Source organism: Dermacentor andersoni, chromosome 4 (genome assembly GCF_023375885.2).
Source record: "Dermacentor andersoni chromosome 4, qqDerAnde1_hic_scaffold, whole genome shotgun sequence".
Lineage (NCBI taxonomy): Eukaryota > Metazoa > Arthropoda > Arachnida > Ixodida > Ixodidae > Dermacentor > Dermacentor andersoni.
Genome location: NC_092817.1, coordinates 29719882 through 29736911, shown reverse-complemented (window position 1 = coordinate 29736911; position 17030 = coordinate 29719882). Strand labels below are relative to the sequence as shown.

Sequence of the window (17030 nt, the reverse complement as noted above, 5' to 3'; positions counted from 1 at the left end):
ATAAATAAAAACATAATTAAAGGCTTTCACGCTCACTTATAGAACGATATCTACACACTACATGCACTCTAAAAACACAAATAGTTACAAGTTCCTACAAATCATGGGTATTGCAGAGGCGGCGCATGACGTGTGACAAGCACGAGTAGCGCCTGCTCATGTTGAATTTTACTGACGCGGAAAAGATATTATGGTAATAAATTGACGTGGCACAAGCACAGCACACAAAAGTGCACAAAATGTCAATGGCACGACTATGTCACGGTGCACAAGGAACTAATGAGGTCACTATCCAAAAGGAAACCAAGCAAGGCTTTCATAGATTCTTTGTTTTTAGGGACAGGATGAAATACAGACCAATTTCTTTACATATAAGGGACGCCAAACTACTAAGACGTCATGATGGTCCCGAAGCGTCTTCCGATTTGTTAATGTTGTGAGCACTCGATGAGGGTGCGTTCTACACAAACTTCCAGGGTGCTACAATGGACGCAGCCTGAAGAGGGTCTTTTCCGTATGCGATATAAAAACGGAGTGTATAGATAACTTCGAGACGTAGAGAGTGTCTAAATCCCATTCTAACTTGGGGTTTGTTCAGAAGCGTAACAAAGGGTTTATGTCGTACAAAGGAGATGATTTTGTACACTCATCAAACCACATGGTATTTGATAACTTGCGCCTCAATCCCTGAAGTGCCGTTTTCGCGTCGGATTTAGCAAATAGTGTAAGTTCATTCAAAGCATAGGCGCCGCAGCAGTCATCTCTCAGCTACATCATTTTCTGTATTTTTCCATGTGGCTTGAGATCCACTGCAAACAAACCTGCTGATTGTAACAAAAGGCAGGTTGAATATTTTCTTAACTTCATACCAAAGCGAGGAGTCGTCTGAATCGCACTGGGATTCTTGTGCGCTGTCAGGATTGGGGGCTCAATCCCATCGCTCGAGATCCGTTGCCAAGATTGGAGTCCGGCATGAATTCGAAGGTAGCTGGTCCATGCCGTCGTCCAACTTAAACACGCTGAGGACGTTGATGAAGGGAAGAACTGCTTCTCATCGAGAACGAGGAAAATGGGTTTATTTACAGAATTTAAATCAGTCTAACATGACTGCTTAAGAAAAAGAGTGTTAGTCCAACATGACTGCTCAAGAGAAAGTGTGTCAGTCCAACCTGACTGCATGAGAGAAGTCAGTCGAGCATCCGCACAACAGCCGTTTTTAAACACTCGGTCCGCCGGCGCTACGTGGCGGCAAAGGTTCGTTTCGTCATCGCAAAACTAGCCGCCTCCCGCGAAACAAGGTGACGCGAGCGTTCGTTTACTCATTGTCAACTTGCCGCCGCCCCGAAGAACAGTTTACGCACACAAAGGCACACACATTCCGAGGTCTGGAGCCGACGTCGGAGGGGAGTCGTTCCGGGTACCTCGGAGACATTCTGGGTAGCTCGTTGTCCCGCTGCGGCTTGCTCACGCGTAGCAAAATCAGGTTCGCGCTGGGGACCTCGGGCACAATAGTTCGTCCGTCGAACCCGTTTCGTCACAACGGCGATGGGGCTGGTGGATGGAGGCGGTTTTCAGCACAAAGCCCGCTTCTTCGAACGCAGCCTAGCTGCAGCGACGGAGAGTGGGGGAGGCGCGTCTTGTCCCCCAGTCGTAATTGGGTGGCAATCCTACATTGCAGCTCGCCATTCTTAACAGCGCAAATTTACTTTTATCTTATCGTCTATCTTTTCTTCTTCTTTTCTTTTTTACTCTTTATATCCCTTCCAACTTTTCTCTTCTAGAATATGAAACTAGGTCCTTTTTTTCTCGTCTACATCACTGCCTTTTTTATTTCTCTCTCTCTCTACTAAAAAGTTAGAGAGAGAAACTTACGCTCGTAGCTGGAGCAAGCGATAATGCGGATATATCCGCATTATCCGTCCGTGCACAGTATCAAAGCACCAACGTCAGCACGTCCTCCTTGCAACAGTAAAATGAAAAAAAAAAGGTCCTACAAAATGAACAAATAGGTCATCTCATATATTCAGGCAGACGCTCCGCGAAAGTCATCGTCGTCGGGTAGGCTAACATTACTTTCGTAGCACTCGACTGGCTCTCTTCAATTTGCTGCTTTACTCTTTGATGCGAAAGCGTCAAATGGCTAATTGAGCGAAACAGCCGGCGTCCGGCATCTGTAGCAGCGAAGCGGAACTTAAATTCCCGTTGGCTCCAATGCCACGGCACGACCACGCCTCGACGGAGCAGATCGGCCGAAAGAGCGGACCTGCTGCCGCATCAGGGCATCAGGTGTTGCGCGAGGGAAAAGGGCATCGCCGCGACGCCACGCCACCGTCGCTCTCGAAAGCCTTCGTTATCCGCTCTTTCCTGGTCCGCGCAAGCACTCGCCTGCGTTTTAATTGCGCCTAGGTAAGGCCAAATGAAAGCGCGCCAGGCTTCTGAACGCACTTGCTGGTCCGAGAGGAGTTCATAAGCCGAAGGACCGCTCAGCGGCGCTCAATTCCACATTAGTGCTTTCGCATTCACAACTCATAAGAATTGCCTAGGGACCTCGGATATTTGTTTTGTTTTTACTATATCTACGTTCAAACACACCTTCAAAGGGACCATTTCTGTCGGCACTACGAGATCGGCGATAACGCAAAAGAAAAGAAAGAAATATAATCACTAACGTGCGAAACCTACAGGATGTCTCAACTATCATGCACCAAGATTTAAAAATGTGCAAATGCCACGTAGCTGGGCAGAAGCAAGGTAATGTTGTTTGCAGTCGGTTGGAGATGCTCAGATATTTTTTTTTTGCATTTCGCTTAATTACGTAATTAGTTCTAATTATTTAATCAACTTCTCAAATATTATATTTAGGTGAAAGGCGTCATTCAGAAAATTATAGAGCAATATTGAAAACTCTCGATCCAGCTTTCTGTTGAACAATACGTGCTACACAAAAGCGCTTTTCCGAGCACTTCTATTCGCGGGAAAGAAGTTCACGAATAGAGGCAAAATGGCCGCGCCACTATTCGTTCAGGGCACTTTGCATGCATTTGCGGGCTTCTTTCACACTCGGAAGAACACCTCTGTGTTGCACGTATTGATCAACAGAAAGCTGTATTGGGAGTTTCTCAGGTTGCTCTACAATTTTCTTATTGACACTTTTCATCTAAATATATTTGAGAGGTTCATTGATTCATTAGGACTAATTATTTAATTAGACGGAATGCAGAAGATAATCTGAGTATCTCCAAGCGACGACAAACAACATTACCTAGATTCTTTCCAGCTACGTGGCAGTTGCATATTTTTAAATCTTGGTGCATGGTACTTGGAACCCCCTGCATACACGTCAGTGAAATAAACCTTGTTTCAATACTTAGTGATATCTCTTGTGACACACAATGTCCGCGCCTGCGGCGATCACCTAAATTCAACAAGCAATAGTGCAAACAGTGGTTTTGTAGTGCAGAAGCAGTAGTACTAATATTTCCACACTGGGCAGCACAAAGCAATGGCCAGTCTGCGCCGAATTCTTTTCGACAGTGTCCGGCAAAATATGCGGACAGGCCGCCAACTTTGGGGCGAGAGCTCGTGGCGCACTTCCAGCGCTGAACCCTCTCCATATAGAGTAGGGATACGCCAACCCCAGCAAAGTATCGTTCAAGGAATGCGGCAGAAGAGATGTGCCAGCGTATACGAACGGCGCGCGTATATTCAACGATAAGGGTTGGTTCCGGCTCGAAATGAAGTCCGCCACCGTTTCCTACTGCTTCCAGCAAGACCACAGAAGGCAAACTTTCCATTTCTTATCGTCCTCGACAGCACAAAAGAAGGCGCGAGAGAAGTACAAGAAGAAGACGAAGAAGAAAGGGGGGAATGATAAGAATGCAGCGGAACACAAGCAACGCGGTGCCCAAGTAAACAAAACCGCGAGGCAGCGCAAGGGGTCAAGAATAGAGCCCTGGGGAGGAAAGAGCACGCCACGCTCAATAGGACTGCGGCCGGAGAAATGGATGTCGACGACTGTGGATTCCAGCCTCGGGGGCACAAAAGGCACGCGCCTGGTGCGGGTGCGAAGGCGAACCGCTGCTTTGGGCTGGCTGCGAGGAAGCCAAGATTAAATGGAGGAGGGACCAGCGCGGATGCACCGCGCGGCGTTCAGCGTTCACCACGCCACGGTGACCCTTTCCTTTAATTGGAAGGGGCGGCGACGTTGAAAGTCAGTTGTGGGGATTTGTCCCCGAGTGAGACGGCTTTTGGTTTTTTTGTGCGGCCGGAGCAATTTAGCGCGAGGCAGCTAGTGTTACAGGAATCGTAAATTTGCTCCGGACTCTTGTGTATGAGGGCAAAGCGCTAAAGGCGAATTGCTGAAGGCAAGAATATTGTTTGGGATTCTGCGGGCTAGACCAATAAGGGTAAGAACGCATTGTGATTAAATGTAAGGCACTGCAAATTCCGCAGATACAAACACTTTTTTAGAGCCGCGGACAGCATCAGGAATACTGGCATGTGTAACACTTGTATAAAATACAATTCTTGCTCCAATCACTAACTTGTATAGTAACAGCGTTGGGCTAAAACTATCGTGGGGAGCGTTTCGAAGGCTTAAACTTTAGCGAATGTTTCGTGGAAAGATCGAAATTCGTCCCCAGTTCGATAAAATTGTGTTACTACATGAGCAGTTTGATCTTGTTTGATCTTTTGCTCGTCCTATAAAGAAAGTACTAAAGAAAATAGAGATAAATACCATGATACGAAAGGGCAGCCAGGTTAACCAGTAAGAATCCGGCTGGCTACCTTGTGCAGCCGGCTGGCTACCTTGTGCAGCTGAGAGAGACACACAAAGACTGCAATGTGAACGAGAAATAACAGAGAAAAAGGCACAAAACAAGAATTATCGAAATCAGACGTACGTGTTGGAATTCTTTGTTGTTATTCAGTGGAACGTGTAATTTCACGCAACGTTTATTTATGTTTAAGCACCGCGCGGGTCACAACCTTAAAGCCACGCAGTGTTTATGTTTAGCCACAACGCCGTTCACAAGTTATGCCGAAATGCAAACAGCAGTTCACGCGGATGCACACTGTGAGACATCGACGCAGTGACGTCACAAGGACGAAGGGAACGTGTGATGCTCGTAGAGAAACGAATTACGAGGGGACGCCCATGCTGAGAGAAGTGCGATGCGGATCACAGTGGTAGGTTTAAGCGTTTAACTATTATTCACCCGTTTCAGTCTTCAATGTTTGGCCTAATGAAAACTGGCTCGTGCGGTCAGGTGCTGCCGCACATTCTGTACGAGACATTCTATACCTTGTCAGTAATCTCAAAGGGCTAGTTGGCATTGGCATTAGGGGAGGGTGCGTACAGTTGTGACCTCATAGTTAGAGCATTTAACTGTAGTGCTGGGAGAACGAGGTTCGATATCCTACATTGAACACGTAATTCGTTTATTTTGTGTGGTGAGCTATTTGGCAGGACCGCAGCCACGATCAGCAAAGTCCGAGTAGGTTCCCAAAGAAAGCTTCGCGTTAAAAGAAAAGGGCATCGTGGTGCGGATAATGCGGGCAGGCGTGAAGGAGCGCACGATGTGATCGCCATCTGTCATAGAGTCCCGTCGTTTTTTAAGAAAAAGCAAGTGCACAGCAGGACACACAACGGACTGCGCAGCATTATAGAAGGACACATCCTCATTACTGGAATGTGTAGCTTATTTTCGCGATTTGTTCCAGGATTCCGACGCTCGGGCGCGACATTGCGAATATTATTTACTGTGTCATGTAGTTCTCCAACAGGCGCTTCATCTTGTCCCATATGAATGCGTGACTCCTCCACGTGCACCTCGCAAATTTCTCGGTCGAGAAGCAGACGTAGTACTTAAGTCTTCTGCAATTGCTTCCGTTAGATATATGAGCAGCGGTACTATCGACAACGAACACTACTTATGGACAGACTGGTTAAACTCGCCGTTCAAGAACAGCCGCTCGCGTACAACTCCCCGCAGCTCTCTTCAGTGGCGTGTCATGGTTCGCTGAAGATGAAACTAACTTAGATTTCACGTCGAACTGCTACGCCATGTTCACTAAAGAAATCTGTGTCTAGAATTCCGGCTTGTGAATAAATGCAGCAAGAGGAGGTACAGGGGAGTTGCTATAGCAGCAGGCGGATGTAGCCTTGCGAAAACTGCCAGCAGTTGCTCCGCCCGTGGAAGTGGGGTCGCGCCTGAAGCCAATATCTGCTCATATAGGCAGGACTAACGGCGAAGCGACTTGATTTGGTTTGTAAGATGAGCTTCTAAGGCAAAGAAGTGAATAATATTATAAAAACGAAACAGAATCCGCGCAGGTGCAAGGGGAAATGGCCGAAGAAATAATACCCGCGAGAACAAATATTGAGGCCTGTGAGCCGTCGTAATGCATACTTGCAATGGTTCAGAATGGAACCGTTCAATTTCGTTGCGACAATATACAGGAGTAGCATTTCTGCTTTGAAGAGAAAGATTGAGATCGGAACCAACTCCGAGACTACCAATCCAAATAGATGTGAAACGCAAGCATGTTCTTATAGAGAACCGCAGAATTTAGTTCCATGAAATCGGTTGCATTAGGAGGAAGAAGCAAAATTTTATGATAATAGGAAGCGGAATCTTGATTTCGGAGCCTCGATTCTTTTTTTCTTTTTTGCGAGCCTGCCGAGTACCTGAGCCGTGCTCGTGTGTATCGGCAGCATCAGGGACAAGACGGGCGTTGTCCGGAGCGAAGCTGGAACAATTGTCATGTGCAATCGTTGTTCCCGCCTAACTAGTACTTAGCACATGCCATTGACTCGGGACGCTGAGCGTGTTTCTGTTCTTTAAAAGTGTCATCACTAAATCCAGATGACTCGTTGTGAACCGCTTTTTTTTTTTTCATGTTATGCTAGAGGCATCGTACCGGACGTGGTTATATATATGTATACACCAACAGCGGCGTAACCAGAACCACATATGCGCGCCCCACGCACAAACGAAAGCCATGAAAGCTGAGAAACACAACCTTATTTATAGACTTTTCAATGAGAGTACAAAAAACAATAACAAACGAACAAAACAATGAAAGGAAAGCGCATCGCAGGGAATGCATGGATATTCGCTCGACTATACATCTCACCACCCGCGTTAGCCCGGCTGCCTTATTGCGAAAACCATCCCCGTATCTCAGATTCCTCGCTTCATTTCCAGGACGTCGTTAACTCGCGTCATTTGTCGACGACCCAGTGACTTTGTACGAGCTCGCATTACTCCCGCCCTAATGAAGCAGCCTCGCAATATAACTACTGCGCGCCTTACATATGATAGGGAGCAATTTCCGAGTTTCGCTATGTCAGAAGATTTAGGGTTTCCGAGATCCTCTGATTTGTTGTCAAACTGCGCCTGCCCGCGCTTAGACTGATGAAAAAGTGAGCCCCTTGCTGGCAGTGAATGCGAACAAGTGTGCAAAGAAACTTTCCTGAGTCGAATTTGTGTTTCATTAATCATCACTCAATTTTTTTCCCTCCTTTAGAAATGTTGTTGAGCAACAAGAAGCGCGATATTGCAGATTATGTTCATTTTAGATAACCTAACATGGTGCCCAACAGATATTCAAGCAAATGACACATTTCGAAGCAATCAATAGATGATTAATTACGTATTGCGTGCGCAATCGGCGCAGACAAGCAAAACAAACGCTAACTGCAGCGAAAGGCTAAGGTTGAGTACTATAGAGATGGTAAAGAAATAGCGTAGAAGACACATGGAGATAAAGATATTAGATAATATCGCACACTGAGTGCCAACAGTGAAATCTTAACGCGATAAAAAAATATGATATTTTGTCTGGTAGGCATTCGTTGGTTAATACCACGTACAGTATTGTCGACTGGATTGATGTCATTTCTGTACGGGGCTTCGAGAAGTGGAACCAAAATTATGCTTAAAGGATGTTACTTAAAAATAATTTACAGTCCTCAAGAGAGGCATTGAGTAAGAGGAGCAATGATGTGCAATTTAGATTACAATGACAAGTGCGAGTGCTACACAAAACATCGACAAGTAGAGAACAAGTAGCAAAGTATTTAACAAAGTGGACAAAACTGACCAGGAAGGGAAAAGAAGATGAATTCTGCGTCAGAGCGTAAAAGAAAGCAGAAAAAAGTTCCCAGTCACTTCATCATCATTAGCCTGTCCACTGCAGGAGCGATCTCCAATTACGCCTGTGCAGCGCCAACTGATTTCAACTTGCGTCTGCGAATTTCCTAATTTCATCACCCCACCTAGTTTTCAGGCGTCGTCGACTGCGCTTCCCTTTTCTTGGCACTTGTCCTGTAACTCTAATGGTACACTGGTTATCCATCCTACGCATCACATGTCCTGCCCACCTACATTTTTTTCTCTTAATGTCAATTAGAATATCGTCTATATATTTTCGTTCTATCGCTCTTTTCGCGGTCTTACCTTGTTCTAGAGCTTCTTTGTCAACCTCCAAGTTTCTGCCCCATATGTTAGCACCGGCAGAATGCAGTGATTGTACACCTTTCTTTTCAATGATAGTGGTAAGCTCCCAGTCAGGATATAGCAGTGCTTGCTGTATGCACTCCAACCCATTGTTATTCTTATGTAAATTTTCTTCTCATGATAAGTGTCCCCCTGTCAATAATTGAATTAGATAAACGTCCTCATGTGCAGGCTCGACTGGCGATCTTGAATTCTTGTTCCCTTACCAGGCTATTGAACATTATTTTTGTCTTCTGCATATTAACCTTCAATCACTCTCTTGCACTTTCTTTGTTAAGGTCCTCAATTATTTGTTGTTATTCGTCCACAATGTTGCTGAACAGGACAATATCATCTGCAAACCGAAGATTGCTGAGACATTCGCCGTCGATCCTCACTCTTAAGCCTTCCCAGTTTAATAACTTGAATATTTCTTCCAGGCACGCAGTGAATATCATTGGAGAGATTGTGTCTCCTTGGCTAACTTCTTTCTTTATAGATATCTTCCAACTTTTCTAGTGCAGAATTAATGTAGCTGCGGAATATCTGTAGATATTTTCCAAGACGTTTACGTAGGCGGTCTGTACTCTTTGATTAGCTAACGCCTATCTGACTGCTGGTATTTCTTCTGAATTAAATGCCTTTTCATAAACTACGAAATCCATATAGACAGGTTGATTGTATTCTGTAGATTTCTCGATTACCTGATTGATGATATGGATGTGATTCATTGTAGCATATCCCTTCCTTAAGCCAGCTTGTTCTCTTGGTTGACTGAAGGCAAGTGTTTCCCTTATTCTATTAGAAATTAACTTGGTGAATATCTTATACAATACTGAAAGCAAGCTACTAGGCTGATAATTATTCAATTCTTTAACGTCTCGCTTCTTGTGGATTAGTATAATGTTGGCATTCTTCCAGTTCTCTGGCACACTTGAAGTCGTAAGGCATTGCGCATAAAGGTCCGCAAGCTTTCCAAGCATGATATCTCTTCCATCTTTGATTAAATCGACTGTTCCATCTTCTCCTGCCGCATTTCCCCGGGTCATGTCTTGCAAGGTCCTTCTAAGTTCATCGCTGGTTATAGGATGAGTCTCTGTATCCTGTTCATTACTACTTCAAATAAAAGTAGCATGGCTTCACGGGTACTGTACAGGTCAGTATAAAATTATTCCGCTGCTCTTACTATATCTTCGAAATTGCTGATATTACCTTGTTTATCTTTCAGTGCATACGTCTTGGCTTGTTCTATGCCAAGTTTTCTTCTCACTTATTTCACGCTGCGGGCTTTTTTTTTACAGATTCCTCATTCGTTCTCACTTTATCATTTCCAATATCCCTTACGTTCTTCTTGATGAATTTAGAAAATTCAGCGAATTCTATCTGATCTGTTGATTTGGACACTTTCAGGCTTTGTCGTTTCTTTCTTGGGTCCTTTGTCACTTGGGAGAGCTTACCTACTGCTTGCTTTGGTGCCTTACCTCCCCCTTCAACTGCTGCGTCTGAAATGAGCCTAGTTACGGTTTCACTCATTACCTCTATGTCATCTTCATGTTTCTGTCCTAAAGCTGCATATTTTTTTCAAGCACCAGCCTGAATTGGTCTGCTTTTACCGTTACTGCATCTAGGTTGCCCTGTTTCTTCTTGACTAATTTTACTCTTTCTCTCTTCATATTGAGCGAAATCCTAGACTTCACTAACCTATCATCACCGCACTTTACCCTACCTAACACTTCTACATCCAGCACTATGCTGGGATCGGCAGAGAGTATGAAATCTATTTCATATCTTGTTTCTCCATTCAGGCTTTTCCAGGTCGACTTTCTCTTGTTACGCTTCCTGAATAAGATATTCATTATTCGGAGCTTACTAGCATACACTAAAGAGGATGAAGGTGAAAGCCCGCGTGGTCACGAGACATTCGTTACATTACTTGAGATTTTCATTCGAATGCGTTGTTACTTCCTACTGTTTTCTGCCACCAAAGACTATGGGTTCGAGTATCTTAATTATTTCTAACTTAACTGTGTTTAATTAACTTCGCCCCAGTTAGTACCAAAGGTCGCGGCATCGGCTCCCACCGGAGGTCCTGGGTTCGAGCACATTAATTAACTATCTTCATTAAATGGGCTTTATTTCACTTCGCTTTAATTAGCACCAAAGCTCGTGGTTTCGACTCTCGACCTTCACGATGTCAAATGGAATCCAACTTGGCGATATTGCAGGTCCACCCATATCTCCAAGTGGGTTCGACTCTCACCGAAGGTTGAAGGTGCGACTCCCTATGAATTTTGGTGCCATGAATTTTGGGGCCATAACGCCGGACGTCGTAACGCCGGACATTGGATTTTTCGTCCCATGAGCCTTCTAATTCTTTTGCCCTATAGACACTGTAGAAAGTACATTACCTCGCACTGTTTTTGGCGAAGTGGGCGTAGAAATGTACAAAAGTAGAAATGCGAAGTAAGTAGGCGAAGTAAGTAGAAATGTACAAAAAAATTCTGTTTGTATCGCATTCGCATTTAATCCGCTTGCCCAGCTTTCAATTATTTAAGAACAGCAAACAGATAGCACGAATCAGAAACATCTTTCTCGGTAAGTTAGCTAATGACTTTCTGGCCCCTTGTAAGCACATGAGTGAGTTAGATGGCAAAGTACCTGGAATCCTTTGCAGAACAACAGACCAAGAAATCATAAAGCGCCAGAATAAAGTCTCAGAATCAAAGGCAACACTAATTCTTAAACAGTACGTGCATGATTAGAAGCAATTGGGCTGTGTTGCTTCCGGTTGACTTTAACTGACGTTGTACACCTATAGACAACGTCAAGTAGAGATCAGTACATTATTGGGCAACAAAAGTTACAGTTGACCACGAAGTAGAAGATAAAAGTCGTGCAGATGTCGATAGCTAATCCCGAAGTGATTAGATATTATTATGCTATCGTGCATTACAGCCGCTGTAGAGCGAAATGTGAGGACCTGCGTTCTTTCTACTCTCCCCCTTCGTTCAATAAGCGTTAAGAGCTCTCAGTTCCATGTAGGGTGATCCCCTGCGTTTGTAATAAATGTTTGTTCCTATCATCAATTCATCCACAACATCTCACAGCATGTATTTCCAGTCCACAAAGACTGCTGCCCCTTCCATAGGGTAGCAAGACAATAAACAAGGCCCGCTCATTTTGCCACATTAGTTTTATGTAGTATTTTCTACTCATATATACATATATGTGCACATTGTTCTCCACATGTATCTGCTTTAGAACCATTATTAGAAGGAGCTATGGCGCCATAGGAATGATGGGTACTACATGGATTTGTCTGATGTTCGTTGTTATCTTCGTTCACAACCTCTGTGTTGCTTTCGGTCGCTAAACCTCGGCACGCTCTGTCTCAGTCGTGAGGCTCCAACCCCCTCAAGTTGATATTATTGCCCTTCTTTTCCCTGCCCTATCTCTAAACTTCACGAATATCTTCGGAACCAACAAGGCAGACACGGGAGCTGCAGTCAAAACAACAACTCTAGTTTTTTTTTTTTTACGAAGAATAGTCCAGCTATGGCTTTGCTTAGCTGTGCTGTTATTTGTGTACAACAGTTCCTATAGCTATAAGCTTGCGTACAAACAATCTTAGATCCCCGTAACTCGCTTTCGAGCCTGTAGCTACTGTCGGGCAAATAGCTTTGATATGTGTAGCCTAGACGGGATTTGAGATCTGTATTATGAGAGAGTGAAGCGGGTACTTTTTTGCGTTGCTCAGGGTACACATATCAGAGAGCGACGAAGAGTGATGTGCAAACAGTGTCCGTGTATGAGTTTCAGCGCGAACGGCCTTGTCCGTGTTCGGTAGCGACTTGCCTTGTACACAGAGCATCGCGTCGTCTCACGGGATGCGACGCGCTCTTCTTCCCTTGTAAGTGTCACGGAGTGCCAACTTTCTTGCCTTTCTAACTCATCGGATTGCTTTCTCTTGCTCGCAGGACAACAGGACCTTGCTGCTTCCCTGGTTGGTCTCCATCTCCTTAACAACTCTACTGGACATCGTAGTTCTCTTCTATCTAACGGCTGAGTCGGTGAGTATACGGACAGAGCACTCTATGACTGCCTGCGGCTATTGCTGAGATGAGCGTTTGTTAGCGTATGTGCTTGTCTATCTTATCTATTAAATGTGATTCCTTCTCCTTCAGAAGAGTGTGCATTTGGGCTGGTTGGTTCATGATTACGAGTAGTAAACAGCGCTAAACAACAAAGTGAAGTGAGGGACACGGACCACAGCGCTCAATAACAATCAAGTGTCTTTATTCTTTCAGTCAGCATATATATATACTCTACCGCTATCTCAAGGCACAAAAGCAACAGAAATTCAGCATGCGCAGGGGCAATAAATTGCAATAAATGAAATAGGAAGAATATCTCATTCGGACATGCTTCGCCGATATTATGAATGTGAAAGGCTTCGGAAATAAGACGTGCGTGGTCATCGCGGTACTTTGACAAATGGGTCACGTCTTTAAAAGACGGCTTGCAGCCGTATTCATTAAAATTCAGTGATAATTGACTATCTCTAGCTTGTTTTTGAACCTTGTGTGAAAATTGGCGAACGCGGTCATTGATGCATTACCCCGTTTCAGCGATATAGAAACGCTTGCATGAAAGAGGAATCTTATAAACCACACAGTCACAACCGTCAACAACAAACAACTGCCTGTGCTGCTTTTTACAACATTTTTTGTTGTACTCAGTCATCCGATTGACTTGGGGGCACAGGCTACCTAACTTATTTCTGGCAGTGAAGAAAAAACCTAACACCTGACCTTTTTTGTGATTATGCGTAACCTGGTGCACATATGGGATAAGCGCAAGCGTTTGCCGTGTTTCTCAGATTGCCCCTGACAAACATTTTTATAGAAAGTCAATAGACAGTCTATAGACATTTGTCTATGAAGTCTATAGACTGTCTATAGACATTTATTTAGACTAGTCTACAGACAGTCTATTGACTTATGGCCATACACATTTTATAGACTAGTCTATAAAAAGTCTGAGTCTATAGGCTGTCTATACACTGTCTATAGACAGTCTAAAAACTTATGGCCATACTTTTTATAGACTAGTCTAAGAAATCTGAGTCTATAGGCTGTCTATAGACTTATGGCCATACACTTTTTATCGACTATTCTATAAAAAGTCTGAGTCTATAGACTGTCTATAGACTTATGGCTATACACTTTTTATAGACTAGTCTATAAAAAGTCTGAGTCTATAGACTGTCTATAGACTGTCTATAGACTGTCTATAGAGTGTCTATGGATTAATTAAAATTCATGTTTGTAGACAGTTGTCTGCAGAATGTCTATGGACAAGCGTATAGGCTTACAGTTCTACTTTTGTAGACTGAAGTCGATAGAATGTCTATAGACGAATGTCTATAAACTATCTATAGACTATTCCTATAGACCAGTCTATAGACAGATCTATAAGATGCCTATATATAGTCTATAGACATTCTATAGACTTCAGTCAATAAAAAACAGAACTATATATTCCTATACACTTTTTATGATATTCTGCAGACATTTGTCAACAAACATAAATTTTCATTATTCTATAGACACGGACGTTCTATAGACAAGTCTACGAAGAGTGTATAAGGCCATAAGTCCATAGCTATCTGCTATATACAAGTTAGTTTACATTTTTGGTTAGATGTGGTAGCAAAACATTTTGAATGTATTTATGTATGTGCACCTGTTGCTTTTCATCTGCACTTATGCATTAACGTTAGTAGATTAATAATGCTCCTGAATCAGCTGTACTTTCATATATGTTGGTTAAACAGAAACAATTGAGTGCTGAATCATGCAGTGCAAAAAAGAAAACAAATGCACCGGCAATGAATTAACTGTTGTTATTGCACGATATAATAGATGAATTTCTTAAAATACATGTCTTATGCTATTATGGAAAGAGACTAAATATTTACACTACTTCCCCTTGGCAAGCATGGTCGCCAGGTCGCCTGGTCATTGGACCCAAAGGTGATGCAGGTGTATGCTGGAAATAAGTAGATGCAGCAATATGAGACAAAAATAACAAGTGTGTATTCTTTGTATGTTCATTAAGCAGCTTAATATACTTGCTCAAACCATATAAGTCAATACTTCATGCGGTTTAACTATGACTAATGGCTGCTTGTCAATACAAAATCAGTACCATTATACAATGTTTTATTTTATGGTATGGTGAACAATTAAACAGTCACAACTGCTGCTCGTGCCAGCAACAGTGCGTTCCCTTTTATGTCAAGTTCATATATGATGCATTAATGTACTTATCCCAAATGATATCTATATTTATTGCTGAAACGTTACCCAGTTGGACTGTCTGTACATTTTTTTGGCTGGTAGTTAAGTATTCCCGTGCAGAGGGATATGCTCAGAAGACGTGACTGGAGTATTCACAGTATCATGCCAAAGATTGTAATTTATTTTGCTTAATACACATTTAAATGTCTTTCTCCTACTCTTAAATGAATGGGTTATTGGCTATAACTTCAACAGAAGGCAGATGGATTGATTGTATTGATATGGTCACTTAGTTTCTTACAGGTAATGAGGCCTCCTGGGCATGCTAACAGGTTTCAAAGTTAGGTATACCACATGAGCACCCGAAATACCACACGAGCACTTTGTGCCATGGCACGACAAATATGCACTTCCTAGGAAGCAGAACTGATAGTATAGTTCGAATGAATTCTATCACAGTAAATTATTTAAGGTGCTTTGAAAGATTAAAATTTTTTCTAGGCTATCGAGGTTCAGGAAGTTTAGTTAATGCAAAAAAAAAAAACATATTGAGTAAGAAATGCCTTGTCAGTATGCTTGACTTTCTTTTTTTTTCAATAAATAGAACCAATTTCCCTCAATTTTTGTGAAGTGAAAGGTTTTAAAAATATATTTAACACAGAGACTCTCTGGAAACTTTGTATGACATATAACAAGACAGCATACCTATGTGGCCATCTTAAAATTTCCCGATCTTTTTCCAAGCCTTTCCTTGCTGTGTTCATGAAAATTTTCTGGCAATCTATGACGCCCGCAGCTTAAGTGCAATAAAAAAAATATTGTGGTTTAATGCTTGCCAAGTACTTCCAGTCCATAATATTTAGATAAAACGTATAACACGTCAGTCACTTGACATGCAGTATTAGATTCAACTGACTTGAATCCCTTGTTTAATAAAGCTGAGAAGGGCTTGGGCAAGTTCGTAATTGATGGCCACACGAGTACAGCACGGAAGACAAAGACACAGAGACACACACGTAAAGCAAATGCAACAACGTGAGGGAAAACTATTCAATTAGTTATTATTACGGTTCAATAGTAGTTTTCTATATCATTTGCTCTCATCACTTATGCCTTAGTTAACTTTGTTTACCTCTGACTAAAGACTACATGGCAATCTGAATCAGTACCATTATGATGTTTCGTTATATTACAGTATGATAAGCAGTTAGACAACCGTAATGGTCGCCGGTGCCAGCAACGGTACGTTTCGTTTCAAAACAGGTTCATGTGACACGCAGTGTACTTATAAAAATAAAAGAAATGCGAGAATCCCAAGCTATTCCTATAGTAGTAATTGTTGAAACAAAGATACCCGGCTGGACTGTGCACATTTTTCAGGTGTTGATGCAATATGCCCGTGCCGAACGAACATGCTCAGCATAGTGACTGCAGTTATGAACAGTCACGTTAAGAATTGCAGTTTATTTCCGCTTAGAACAGTCTGCGATGTCTCTTTTCTCATACTTCGAGATGAATACATTTGCCACACTTTCAGTAGTAAAAACGCTTTGGGCTATCGTATGAGACTGGAACGCCCGCATGGATGAATGCGCTGTTTGTAAAAGCCGTTACACGGCCCTCCAGGTTGTTGCATTGTAATACAGCGCATTTGTAGCACATCTTCCAGCGTATCGCCAAATGTCATGCCCGCACGTACGTTGGTGCTAATTTTTCGCTCTGATGATAGGTCAAAGCTATCAGTACGGCAATGAGGTACGCATATGAGTGGCCGCGCAGGCACACCGCCTGCGAAATTGCGAAATACTGGGTGGGCTCAGAGAATTGGGCACATATTTTAAGTGAATGAGAAACTTTGATGAGGTTCTAGTACAGGATATCAGTCAACGAAAAACCGCGCGATGTTAGTGATGCAGCTGAGATATGAAGACAATGTGAAAAGTATCTGAGGATCGGACGACAAACAACGCGCACACCACATGCGCGACATCCGTTCATCGCACACTCACAAAGTCCGCGTTGTCAGCTGCAAACATTACGAGTCTCTGTGCTGTTAGCTTGATGCCTGTTTGGAATCCGCTTGTAGCTAAAGTTGGCGTTCATACCATCTAGTATCACAATTGCATCGGCGTTTTGCTTTCTTTATTCTACTGCCGCAAAAGTCATGCTATGACAACCGTGAAGACTGTCTTGGGATTGCCGAGAGCGACTACGTAGATCATAT

The 17030-nt window shown here is 43.1% G+C and overlaps 1 protein-coding gene across 4 annotated transcripts in view; it reads left to right on the top strand.

Moving 5' to 3' along the window:
* LOC126536840 (uncharacterized) overlaps positions 1 to 17030 on the top strand; it is a 271240-nt gene that overhangs the window by 197025 nt on the left and 57185 nt on the right. For all 4 annotated transcript variants that reach the window (XM_055073552.1, XM_050183850.2, XM_050183849.2 and 1 more), the window contains exon 4: positions 12482 to 12574. In XM_055073552.1, coding sequence (XP_054929527.1) covers positions 12482 to 12574 — 93 coding nt within the window. The remainder of the gene's footprint in view (positions 1 to 12481; positions 12575 to 17030) is intronic.